Source organism: Pipistrellus hanaki, assembly GCF_964339955.1.
Source record: "Pipistrellus hanaki genome assembly, chromosome: 6".
Lineage (NCBI taxonomy): Eukaryota > Metazoa > Chordata > Mammalia > Chiroptera > Vespertilionidae > Pipistrellus > Pipistrellus hanaki.
Window position 1 is genome coordinate 88,144,280 of NC_140508.1, and position 12,696 is coordinate 88,156,975.

General features: G+C 58.3%; 1 protein-coding gene across 2 annotated transcripts in view; it reads right to left on the minus strand.

Moving 5' to 3' along the window:
- Nucleotides 1-10,606: 10,606 nt before the first annotated feature.
- LAMA3 (laminin subunit alpha 3) overlaps nt 10,607-12,696 on the minus strand; it is a 134,507-nt gene continuing 132,417 nt past the window's right edge. For both annotated transcript variants that reach the window (XM_084888236.1, XM_084888235.1), the window contains exons 74-75: nt 12,223-12,339; nt 10,607-11,570 (exon numbers count right to left, since the gene is read on the minus strand). In XM_084888236.1, coding sequence (XP_084744362.1) covers nt 11,425-11,570; nt 12,223-12,339 — 263 coding nt within the window. In that variant the 3' untranslated portion in view covers nt 10,607-11,424. The remainder of the gene's footprint in view (nt 11,571-12,222; nt 12,340-12,696) is intronic.

Here is a 12,696-nt window from a genome sequence, read left to right on the forward strand (position 1 = left end):
TCCTGGGCATCCGCTAACGGAAAAAACCTGAAACCTGTAAAGAATTTTGTGAGTTTATTTGAGCCAAACTGTTGGCATATGCCGGGAGCAGAACCTCAGTGAAATGAGATAATGCTCCGGAGAATACAGGGTTACATCTGTATTTATACATTGCAATCAAAGGAAAGGGACGTAAGTGAGTTACATAAAATTCATTGGTGATGGATTAGGGAGGTGGGACATAGCGAAGCGGGAAACCTCTGGGATAGGGTGAAAGGTGAAATGATGGACATGAGCTTCTTTTACAGAGATGGATACAGGATACTCTAACGTAATTAACAGCTGACAATTAACTTGATAACAATAACAATGAGGGAACCTCCAGGGGCCATGGGTTGTGCCCTGAGGGGTCGGGGGTAAAAAGGAAGTTACAAGTTACCCAGACATTTCACAGCTATGTTATCTTAGAGGCAAAAAGGCAAATGGGCTACTGATTTTTTTTACAGAGAGAAAGGGAAAGAGAGAATTAGAAACATCGATCAGCTGCCTCCTGCATGCCCCCTACCGAGGATGTGCCTGCAACCAAGGTATGTGTCCTTGACTGGAATCGAACCTGGGACGTTCAGTCCGCAGGCGGACACTAAATCCACTGAGCCAAACCCGTTTCTGCACCCTCTTGGGTTTAAATAGCATTTGTTTCCAGTGTCCTCTCGGCCACAGACCTTCATGGCAGCAGCTGTGACCGGGGTTTAGGGCGCCAAGCGTGAGGGGCAGGGAGCTGCGGACACCATGCCGATGGGTGCTGGGTGAGTGAGGTGCCCGAGCAGCACGGAGAGCCAGACCCGCGTGGCAGAGTGGCCGCGTGTTCTGTAACACGTGTGTCTGTGCGTGTCTTCTCGCCCGCTGATGAGGCTCTGCCCGGCACGCGGCTCGGGGGCTCTCGCCAGCCGGGAGCCGTGCCACTCTGCCGTTGGTGACAGGAGTTGGCCGTGCCTGGCGCTCACAAGCTGCCTGAACTTTGGATCTGTGGAGCCATCCACCCCCTAATCCTGACACAATCTGGTCAGCGAGGGAGGGGAGCCGAGAGCAGCACCAGCCTGAGCCGACGGCCGGCCGTTCTCCCCACTCCCGTTACCGAGAAGAGGGAGAAAACGCCGGAAATGGAGGGCTCGGGCAGTGTTAACCGTGAAACCTGGGCCCTGCGGCAGACAATGGCCGGAGGGCGGGCGAAATCACAGCAGCCTCCGGGGCCTGGCTTTGTCTCCGGAACCCAGCACGGTCTCCCAGCGGCCTGTGTGGCTCAGTGGCTGGGCGTCCACCCACGAATGAAGGATAGAAGGTTCAGTGCCGGGTCAGGGCACAGGCCTGGGTTTTGGGCTCGATCCCCAGTGGGGGCATGCAGCAGGCAGCCAATCAATCAACGTTCCTCTCTCATCGGTGTTTCTCTCTCTCCCTCTAAAAATCAATAAAAATATATTTTGTAAAAATAACCTAGCACCGTTGGTTACGGTTACACAAACTTACTGAAATCCAACTGTTGAATGATTGGGGTGAGGTTCAGTGCAACTGCCCAGCACCCCTATATGGGCAGTGGGGGGAGGTGAGGGGCAATGCGGGGAGGTGAGGGTAGTGGGGAGCAGTGAGGGGCAGTAGGGGGGGTGAGGAGCAGTGAGGGGCAGTGGGGGGAGGTGAGGGGAGGTGAGGGGCAGTGGGAGGTGGTGAGGGGCAGTGGGGGGGTAGTGAGGGGCAGTGGGGGGTAGTGAGGGGCAGTGGGGGGGTGAGGGTAGTGGGGAGCAGTGAGGGGTAGTGGGGGGAGGGGAGGGACAGTGGGGGGCAGTGGGGTGGGATGTGGACAGAGGATAACACTCCTGGGACCGGTACCCCAGCTGTGTGCCAAATCGGCTTTAATCAGAGACCAAAACAATCGCATTAGCAGCAGCATCGGGTCAGCTTCAAATACCTGCTCTGTGATAAGAGGATTGAAACGGGGCCTCTGGGCTGGGGGTTCGGACAGACTGGGGGGCCTCTGAGCCTGGGGGTCTGTACAGACCGGGGGGGGGCCTCTGGGCCTGGAGGTCCGGACAGACTTCGCAGGAACCGGAATTAACCCACGCTCACCGCTGCGGTGGGCTCTGACCTCTGCCCTAGGCTCCCTGGCAGCGGGGCGAGGCTAGTGGTGTTGGCTCCGGTGGACGGGATGGCAGGTGAGGCCCAGCTGTGCCCACGGAGGAAGGAGCACTGCACACCTGACTCTGAGTCTGCGCCTCCGGGGCTGATGCGTCTGCGAGCCCCTGGCTCTGGTCAGTCTTATCCAGAGCTGTTTGTGAAGGAAAAGGGAGAGGGGAGAGGGGCGGTGAGGACAGGGAGAGGAGGGAGGGGAGGAGGGGGAGAGGGGAGAAGAAGGGGATGGAGGGGACAGGAGGGAGGAGGGAGAGGGGAGGAGGGGAGGGGAGGGAAAGGAAGGGGTGTGAAGGGGGAGGGGGAGAGGGAAAGAAGAGGGGATGGAGGGGAGGTAGAGGGGGGATGGAGGGGACAGGAGGGAGGAGGGAGAGGGGAGGAGGGGAGGAGGAGAGGAGGGGAGGGAAAGGAAGGGGTGTGGAGGGGGAGGGGGAGAGGAAAAGAAGAGGGGATGGAGGGGACAGGAGGGAGGAGGAGAAGAGACCCTCCAGTGCAGGGGGGAGCCCCCTTCCTCTCTGCACCCTCTTGGGGGCACGGTCAGTGTTGAGGGCTCCTGAGATTTCAGCATTAAAACAACTCGACGTCTGAGTGATCAGGGAGAAGCGCAGACTTCTTATAAGTGAAAACGCTCGGGTTCACGTCACAGAAACCCCGAACCGAACCGACAGGAGCTCGGGGTGCGGGAGGCCTGGCAGAGGGGCCGAGGTCAGACCCTCGCTTCCGGCTCCCTCTCCTCCTGCCTGCCAATCCCCGGACAGGCCCCGCCCCCGCCACGGGGCCCCGCCCCCGATGCAGGTGCGGCTCCGATTGGCGGAGTCATCGCGATGGGCCGCCTCCCGGCCACGCTGATTGGCTCCAGAGTGAGCGCCTGGCGCCTAAGCCTAAGGGTGACTGATGAACGGGGTTCCCAAACAGGGCTGCCCCGGGGGTGCCGGTGGCCCCCTCCCAGGTGGATCTCCGCCCTGACCCCAGGCTGCCTGCCCCTTCCATCCCGCGCCGTGGCTTCCCCGAATCTTAACGAGATCCCCGAATGGAGCCTCATTGGCTGTGATGGGCCTGCCTGGTGCTCACTCTTTTCTTTTTTTAAAATATATTTTATTGAGTTTTACAGAGAGGAAGGGAGAGGGATAGAGAGTTAGAAACATCGATGAGAGAGAAACATCGATCAGCTGCCTCCTGCACACCCCCACTGGGGATGTGCCCGCCACCAAGGCACATGCCCTTGGCAGGAACCAAACAGGGACCCTTCGGCTTCGGCGCTGGCGCTCACTCTGGAGCCAATCAGCGTGGCCGGGAGGCGGCCCATCGCAATGATTCCGCCAATCGGAGCTGAGCCTGCCTCTGGAGGCGGGGCCTGTCCGGGATTGGCAGGTCCGGGGGCAGGGATCCAGGGCGGGGGTGGGACCGTGAACCCTCCACCAGGGCCTCCGTCCGCCGCAGCCCGAGCCCAGTCTGACCCGGAGGAGGAGGGAGAGGCCGGGGGGTGGCGGGGAGGGCCGGAGGGGGGTCCGGGGGCGGGGGCCGCATTGACGTTAGAGATCCACCAGCCGCGCCCTCAGTGAAATGAACGCGGTCCTGGTCTGGACCCCAAAGGGCGGGGCGCGGGGCGCGGGGCGCGGTTCCAGCAGGTTCCCGCTCCCCGGGCTTTGTGGCCTCCGACTCCACTGGGGGCGGGGAGGGGGGGTGGGGAAGGGAACCTGCTCCTGGGGGCCTGGATCCCAGCTGACCACCGGCTGGTCCCGCCCTGCTCCCCCCGGGGTCACCAGGGGCCTGGGGGGAGGAGGGAGGAAATCGGGGTCACTCTGGGATTGACTGTGAATGACGGCAACAAAAGTCACCCTGACGGACGGAGTCACCAGCTTTCTGTGAATGGTTTTTTTTTGTTTTTTGTTTTTTGTTTTTACACCTTCAGGGTTAGAGAATGGGCCAATAAGAAATACATTTTTATTGATTTCAGAGGGGAAGGGAGAGGGAGATAGAAACATCAATGATGAGAGAGAATCATGGATCGGCTGCCTCCTGCACGCTCCCTATTGGGGATGGAGCCTGCAACCCAGGCCTGTGCCCTTGACGGGAATCCAACCTGGGACCCTTCAGTCAGCAGGCAGACACTCCATCCACTGAGCCACACCAGCCAGAGGGCCCATCCTTGACTTTTGAGCCCCAGAATAGTATTAACCAGTGTGAGTCACCGAAGGGAGACAGTCACTACTTTGATCACATTTCTATTTATCTTCAAAAGAGCCCTGGTAACGGAAAACAGGCAAAACACTGGGAATAACGTTTTGAAGATGCTTCCAGAAGAGGAGGCTGAGGACTCCGGTAAATCATTGATTCCTCACGACCTTCCTCAAGGTCCCGGGGCCTGAGGGCAGCAGTTTCCAGCTGAACCCGAGCCAGGCCGGCCAGGACTCCGCTCGGCGAGCGGTGAAAGCGGGCCAGAGGGGCCGTCAAAGGCCGGCCGAGGGGCTTCTTCGCCAGAAGGCCTGGCCATCGGCTTCGTTCCAGACCCGAGGCCTGCTCTCACGGTTAGACTTCCGCTAAGAACACCGTGTGAAGGCAGGGCTAAGGGGATGGTCCAGAGCTGAGCCAGGACAGGTTTCTCCTGCAGTGACCTCTGTGAAAGGTCACAGTCAGTGGTGCCGGCGTGGACAGCCACCTCAGACAGTGAGGATAGAAAATGGGGCTTATTTAGGGAAAAGGGGGAGGGGTTCGGATCAGAAGGGAATATGCCTCCAAGTTCTCTCACTGCTCAGAGGAGTTCCAGAGCTGCAGCGTCCCAAACTGGATGCAGTAAGCATGTAGACGGGAGCAGAGCAATGGCGACGGGCCAGGGTGGGCCATGGTGGGGCAGAAAGGCCCCGATGCCTGGCAAGGGGCAAAATGGGAAAGCAAGACCCTCGCCCCAGTTAGCCTCCCCGTCCCCCCGGCATGTCACGGGTCCTGGGCTCAGACTCCTGCCTTTTCCTTCCTAAAGATCTCATCGCAGCCTCAGGTGTGCCTCAGCTCCAGGCCCAGAGAAGCAGCAAAACCAGCCGCGTGGCAATCGGCTGCCTCAGCACCAGCTGCAGTGACTGATGACCCGGCCCTGGCAGTGACCAATCGGTGCAGGCCTTGAGGCTGAGCCAGCACCTGGAGCTGACGGGCCTCTGCTGAGACCCTCCTCTGAGGTGCCCCAGCTTCCGCCTGCAGGAGGGAGAGAAATCCGCTCTGGATGGAGGACCCAGCGTGCGGGCTCTCTCTGGGAGCACACGGGGTCCTTCCCCACAGACACGTGTCCCTAGCCCCTAGGCCCCCCTGAGATGTGCTACCAGGGAGCAAAGTGCAGGGGCAGCTGGTCCCGGGCTCACCCGACCCTGTCCCCAAGGCCCCCTTTTCTCTGACGTCCCAGTGAGCCAGAGCCGCCCCCTGGTTCGCCCAGGTCCTCCCTGCGTGGCTCCCAAGCGTGTTTCTGCTGCCGTCAGGGACCCAGTACCTGCCCTTCCCTTCAGATATCCCACCCCCACCCCCTTTTCCCTAAATCCATGGTCAGCAAACTGCGGCTCGAGAGCCACATGTGGCTCTTTAGCCCCTTGAGTGCGGCTCTTCCACAAAACACCACGGCCTTGGCGAGTCTGTGTTGAAGTGGCGTTAGAAGAAGTTTAAGTTTAAAATATTTGGCAGAATCCCACAGTGTGTGCGCCACAGGGGAGAAACAGGCGGGATACGGCTATTTTGGTGATTAATTACAATTTTCAGCTGAAGTCTTTGGCTTAATTACCTGCTATCAGTATGCCAATCTGGTCAGCTGCCTAGCAGCTCACTCCACCCCTAATTTAACAGTTTCCATTTCCTGGAGGAAGGAAGAATGCCTCCTGGGGTGAGGCTGGGATTCACATCTTTTCCTGCCCACCCCCCCCCCCCCCACTTTTAAAAAATGTTTTTATTGATTTTGAGAGAGAGAAACACCAATGGTGAGAGAGAATCACTGATCACCTGCCTCCCGCACGCCCCACACTGGGTGTTGAGTCTGCTATCCAGGCCTGTGCCCTTGATGGGGAATCGAACCATGACCTCCTGGTTCACAGGTCCATGCTCAGCCTCTGAGCCACGCGGCCGGGCCTACCCCCGCGTTGGATGAAGGTGAAAATCAACGCCCGCCCACATGCAGACACTCCGCCTCCGTCCCCATGGAGCCATCGCCCTGAGCGGGAAGCGGAGGGCTGTGTCACTGTCCCAAGCGTACTTTTGCTGCCGCCTCTGACCCAGTACCTGCTGGCTCTGTAGCCCTTCCCTTCGGATATCCCACCCCCACCCCACCCCTTTTCTCCTCACCCCCTGGCAGCTCGCCCTCACCACGCGGCGCACACACAGGCACCGGGCACTGACCGCACGCCCTCAGCCGGTGACGTCCAACCCGGAGCCGCCAGCGCGTCTGAAACACCAGTGCCTGGTGCTTGCTCAGGCCGCGGCCTCTGCTCCCCTCGATGGTCAAATAACAGAAATGTCAACAGCCACTAGGTCAACAGTGAAGAGATAAGAATTAGCTATTTTTTTTCATTAGATTGGCAAAAAGATGTCCGCTTGATTCTAGTCAAGGGCACATGCCTGGGTTGGGGGCTCGATCCCCAGTTGGGGTTGTGCAGGAGGCAGCCGATCAATGACTCTCTCCCATCACTGATGTTTCTCTCTCTCTCCCTCTCCCTTCCTCTCTGAAATCAATTAAAACAACAACAAACATATGAGTTAGTGATGCCCGTGTTCTAACCGGAGCTCAGCACCGCTCAGCTCCCACGGCCACGTAGGGAACCAGCTGGAGAGGGTGGGCGGGCTGGCCGAGCCGTCCTCTTCCTGCCCCTGGCCTTCCTCGGTCTCTGAGCTCGGCGTCCTAGTGGTAAATAGGATGGAGGGTCCCGCCTGAGCGGCTGCCTTCTGGGCTCAGATCAGTGAGGGGCGACCCTGGCTGTGAGCTACACTGTCTGTCCTCGAACGGCTCAGTGAGACAGCTGCTCTGGAGACGATGCCTGGACAAGTCAGCTTGTGTCCTGGCCAATTTGCTCAGTGGATAGAGCTGCGGCCTGCAGACTGAAGGGTCCTGGGTTCGATTCCAGTCAAGAGCATGTACCTTGATTGCAGGTTCCTGGCCCTGGTCAGGGGGCATTCAGGAGGCAACCAATTAATGTGTCTCTCTCACATCGGTGTTTCTCTGTTTCCCCCTTCCTTCTCCTCACCCTAAATCAATGGGACAATGTCCTTGGGTGAGGATCAAAGAAAAGACAGCTGTGGTCCTCACAGGTCCCCACAGGGGCGGGCTCGCAGGGAGCATCCGGTTTGGCCAGAGGCGGAGGGAGGGAGGGTCTCTCAGGAGCAGTGGGTGAGGCCGGGTGACCAGAGTCCCATCGGCTGGTGGGCCGGTGGCCTCTGGGGAACCTGGGGCCCCAGGTGGGCAGGACAGGAGGGCCGGCCCCTGAGGGAGGGAGCCAGAGAGAACCCCGAAGTGGGGGCTCCGGATCGCTTGGTCAGCACAGAGAGGCTCATGCTCCCGATCGAGGCTTTCACCCCAGGCCTGAGCTGACCCCGGAGGGCCCCGCGGGTCCCTAAGCCCCCTCTCCAGGTCAGAGCACCTTCGTGGATCAGTGAAAACTAGACACGAACTACTGGGCTCTCCCCCAGGCTGCTGACCCCAAGGTCGTTCTGAGACCGAAGGAGACCCCAGGAGGAGCTGCCCGGCTGCACCGGCCACGAGCTCGGGAAGGGCACACGTGTGTGCCAGCGCGGTCTGAGCGCTGCTCCCGGAAGTCCGAGCTGTTCTGGCTCCACGGCCGCTCTGCTGCCTCCACTGATGCTCCTCCTCAGAGCACAGCTCCCTTCGGGCCAGGGCGTCTGTTTTAATTATTGGAAATGCCGGAGGGGAGCTTTGCTCGGTGATGGTGTTGCCGTCAGGAACCCGTCGGTTGAGCTGAGGGGGAAGCGGAACCAGAGAGCAGCCTCGCCTTTTCCGGAAGGCTCCCTCGCTGGCCCAGGAATCAGTTTCCCACGAAGCTTGAGTAATAAAAGCCCCGATGCTGGCGAGGATGAGTTTCAGACTCTTTACATTTAATTCGTTCCGTGGCCCACGTGGGCCATTTCTGTCTTCCTCCCTCCCTCCCTCCCTCCCTCCCTCCCTCCCTCCCTCCCTCCCTCCCTTCCTTCCTTCCTTCCTTCCTTCCTTCCTTCCTTCCTTCCCTGCATGTTTGTGAGGCCGAGGCCAGGGAGGGAGCAGTGAGCAGGAGAGGATGGGGTGGCGGGAGGCAGGAGGTTCAGGGATCCTTCCGTTTCCTGGCTGCGCGGCCCGGTTCGCTGTATTTGAGCTTTCTCTCGTTTCAGTGAGGGAGCCAGGGAAATGCCGGGAGGGAGGACGAGGCCTGAGTGAGGCCGGAGAGAGAATGAGCAGCTGCTTTGGGTTTCCCTCCCTTTGGCCCGAGGCCCATGCAGCTCGAAATGAAATTATTCTGCTGCGTTTCCAGGCCAAAGGGAGGGGAAGCTTTGGATTTGCAGGCGACTTGATGGGGCAGAAAGGGAATGCTGGGGACCAGCGAGCATTGTGAGAAATATTCAGGCCCGTAGGCGTGACTGTGCTGCTCTGATCAGAGACGGCGCTGTCCACCCGGCCTGGGAGCTGCCTGCTGGGGAGGAGCAGCTCCAGCTGACCTCGTCAGTTTGTAGTTAGTGGTATCAGGGCTAAGGCCGGTTTAATAATAAATGTCAGGGGACAGTTTGGCAAAGCTAACTACAAACCAAAAGGGTGTATCCTTCTCCAGCAGTTTTACTTCTAAGGATGTGTCCAGGAAGATAAGTTTGCATTCTAGGACTTCTCCTGGGAGGCTGTTAAATAATCATATAACTCCTGATGGAATTACTGCTCTACAGTCCCAGACCGGGGAAATGGTCATGTATAGCTTTTAAAACCACACAAAATCCTCAGAAAATTAAAAATGGAGCTCCCATCTGACCCAGTGATCCCGCTTCCAGGAATCTATCAGAAACCCAAAACACCCATCAGAAAAAAGGAGTGCCCCCTATGCTCATAGCAGCACACGTGCAGTAGCTGGGTCTGGAAAAGCCCAGCAGCCAGCAGCAGAGGAGGGGAAAAGCTGTGGTGCACCCACACCACGGACACCGTCGGCCGTAGAGAAGAAAGAACTCCTGCCGTTCACCACAGCACAGAGGGACTGGGAGAGCATTGTGCTGAGTAACGAGCCAATCGGAGAAAGACAAGCATCACGTGATCCCACCCACATGTGGACTCTAACGAACCAAATAAACTACAATAGACCCAGAGCACAGACGCCTGGACAGACTGCCTGGAGGTTGGCACGCTCAGCGGGAGGGCAGCCCCGGGGGGGGGGGGGGGTTTCCTCTGGTGGTGGACCTGCCAGAGCAGGTGAGCAGATGCTCCTGCAGACGCAGTGTTGGGAGGAATCTCCCTGGAGGCTCTCACTGGAAAACCAATGCTTTCTACCTAAACAGCGTGGCTCAGTGGGTGAGCGCTGACCTATGAGCCAGGAGGTCACAGTCTGATTCCTGGTCAGGGCACATGCCCAGGTTTCCAGTTCCATCCCCAGAGTGGGGTGTGCAGGAGGCAGCAGTTAATGCTTAGAAGCCACCTCCACAGGACGCGTGAGGTCAGGGAGGAGGGGGTGGCAGTATGGCTCTGTGTCCGAGGTGGGGGGACACGGCGGTGAGAATATCCTGCGGGATGATGATGTCCAATTCCAGAATTACTGGTCCTTTCCCTCCTGCTGAGCAGAGGCGGTGTAGTCTCCTCCCCGGCCCTCTCGGTGGAGGGCGCTGGGTATAATGCTGGTCCAGTACGTGGTCCATTCTTTTGAGGATAAAAGCGACCCCTTCTTCCCCCGACTCCTGCTAGCTTGCCGTGCGGAGCACTGTTTATGGTGTCCAAACCCGCCGCTGCCCTACTGGGCTGTTTTTGCTTTTCCTGTTGTTATTAATCCTCACCCCAGGATATTGTTCCACTGATCTCTTACAGAAAGTGGAAGAGAGAGGGAAAGAGAAATATCGATGTGAGAAAAACATCAATTGATTGCCACCTAAATGTGCCCTGACCAGGGCCTGGGCCCGGGGAGGAGCCTGCAACCAAGGCATGTGCCCTTGACTGGAATCACACCCGGGACCCTTTACCCGACACTGTATCCACGAGCCAAACTGGCTAAGACTAGCTTTTGCTCTTAAGGAACTGATCGCCGCGATGCAGAACTGACTGGTGGAGACTGTCCATGGGGAGCCAAGTGGACTTCGTTTATTAAGTTGACTTATTGACTACTTTTAGGAATATCACTAGAGGCCTGATGAATGAAATTCGCGCAGGAGCAGGCCTGCCTTCCCCTGGCTGCTGGCAGCAGCCCCAGCTTTGTCTGGAAGGTCGTCCGGAAGGACGTCCAGGCTAACTAGCATAACATGCTTTTTTTTTAAATTTATTTTATTGGTTTTTTACAGAGAGGAAGGGAGAGAGATAGAGAGCTAGAAACGTCGATGAGAGAGAAACATCGACCAACTGCCTCCTGCACACCCCCTACCGGGGATGTGCCCGCAACCAATGCACATGCCCTTGACCGGAATCGAACCCGGGACCTTTCAGTCCGCAGACCGACGCTCCACCACTGAGCCAAACAGGTTTCGGCTACATAACATGCTTTTGTTGCTATAGACCTTCTCCCAGATTGGCCTGTCTATTCCTCCGGGGCAGGAATCACTTCTTTCACGTGACCGTAGACCCCACACCGGCATTGCACCAAAACGTTTGCAGAAAACTGTGCCGTAGACAGCATGTTGAACAGGTGCCGAGGGGTTAATAGGGTGAACAGTGACCATCGAGGCACTGCACCATGTGAGGGAAACATCGTAGTTTAGAGAATACACGGCACTAATTCAACCTCACAGACGATAACCCTCCAGATACACGACTTCTGTATTTTAAAGTGCTTTAAAAGGTATTTATTTTTTAAGGAGTGGAAAAAAATGGACTTTAAAAGGCTTTTTGTTTTTTGTGGGGAATGGTATTACCAAAAGCATGTAACAATTAGTTTATCTCCTCCAAGAAATGGGGCTTTTATGTAAAATACTTGGGTGGCATGAAGGCCAAACAGTGGGATGTGTGGTCGGAGCTCAGCACCGGGGTTGCTACGGGCCCGTTCCCCAGGTGTCCGGCGTCAGGAAGGACCCTGAGCGGGGAGCAGGCGTAGGTGGTCAGTGCTTCCCAGGGGCAGTGCCTCTGTGTGATGGTCTGAGTTAGTGGTCGGGACAGCCATTCAGACTGACCATGCCCTGGATGTCCACAGTGTCGGTGATGGGCACGGGTACGTGGTTGACTTGAATGTCCTTCAGGCAGCCGGAAAAGGGGTTCCAGACGGGGGGCTCTGGCACCTTCCAGTCGGCTGCAACAGGAAAAGCAGAGACAGTCACGGGGCAGGTCACACGGTCAAGTGGAAAGCAGTCGGATGAGAGCTGGCGGGACCAGGCCTCTGCTACTCAGCCACTTCCTCCTTGTCAGGGCCCCCCACTCCCACCCCCACCGGCTGTGAGAAATCAGCCCAAGGCTGCTCCTCAAATTCTCCCAAGGAGATTCCTCAGCCCAAATCCACAGGCGGTGACTAAACGTGAGCACTTGTGATGGTCAGGAGGCCTGGAGAACTCCGTGGAGGGCGTGACCATGGAGGAGGACAAGACTTTTCCGGCGACATTCCAGCCGAACTCGCTCCGTGTTAGCCTGCCCGGCGCCATCCTGGCCCCACAAGGCTCACTAACTCGCCAGGAAGCGCAATGCCGGAGAGGAGACCCTCCCAGCCCTCCCCGGTCCTGCTGACCTCAGGCTCCGAGCGTGACGCGACCTCTGAAGAGGGTTTGTAAAGGACCAGCTGGGACGCGAGGGAGCAGCGGGCATGTGGCTGGGGCTGCCATTTAAGGTGCCCATTGCTGGCAACTGGGTTTCCCCAGGGCCAGAGCCAGGACGGCCTGTGGCCACCGGACAGGTAATCGGAACATGAGAGCTGACAGGGCGATGAGGGGTCCATGCGGAGCCGGGGTTACCTGGGACGCCTCCGAGGTGCAGTGGCTCCTGGGTGTGGGTGGGCGGGAAGGGCCGCCCGGCTGTGTAGCTGCTGTCTGCGTCCAGGGCCAGGTGCAGGATGTGCTGCTTCATGGTGACTGCAGGGAGAGCAGGCTGGTCAGGTGGGACCTGGGAGTCCTGCCCACTGTCGACCCTCGTGAGCAACCACTGGTTCTTCCCTCTCCCTCCTGTGCGGCCCGGGGCACGGGCTGGGGCTCAGCAACCCGGACATAAAGCAGCTGCTTTCTCCACTAAGCCAGTGGTGCTCAGTGCGGCCACGTGTGTTAAGGAGTAACCTTTAAGCGTGTGAGAACGGTGTTATCACTCCGTCTGCCACGCAGGAGACCGGCTCTCTGGCAGACAGCGAGGCTGTGGGCTGAACGGACTGGGCCCATCTCCCATCTCAGGCCATGCCTCTGCCACTGACCTCAGCTTCTCTCCCTGAAGACACGACT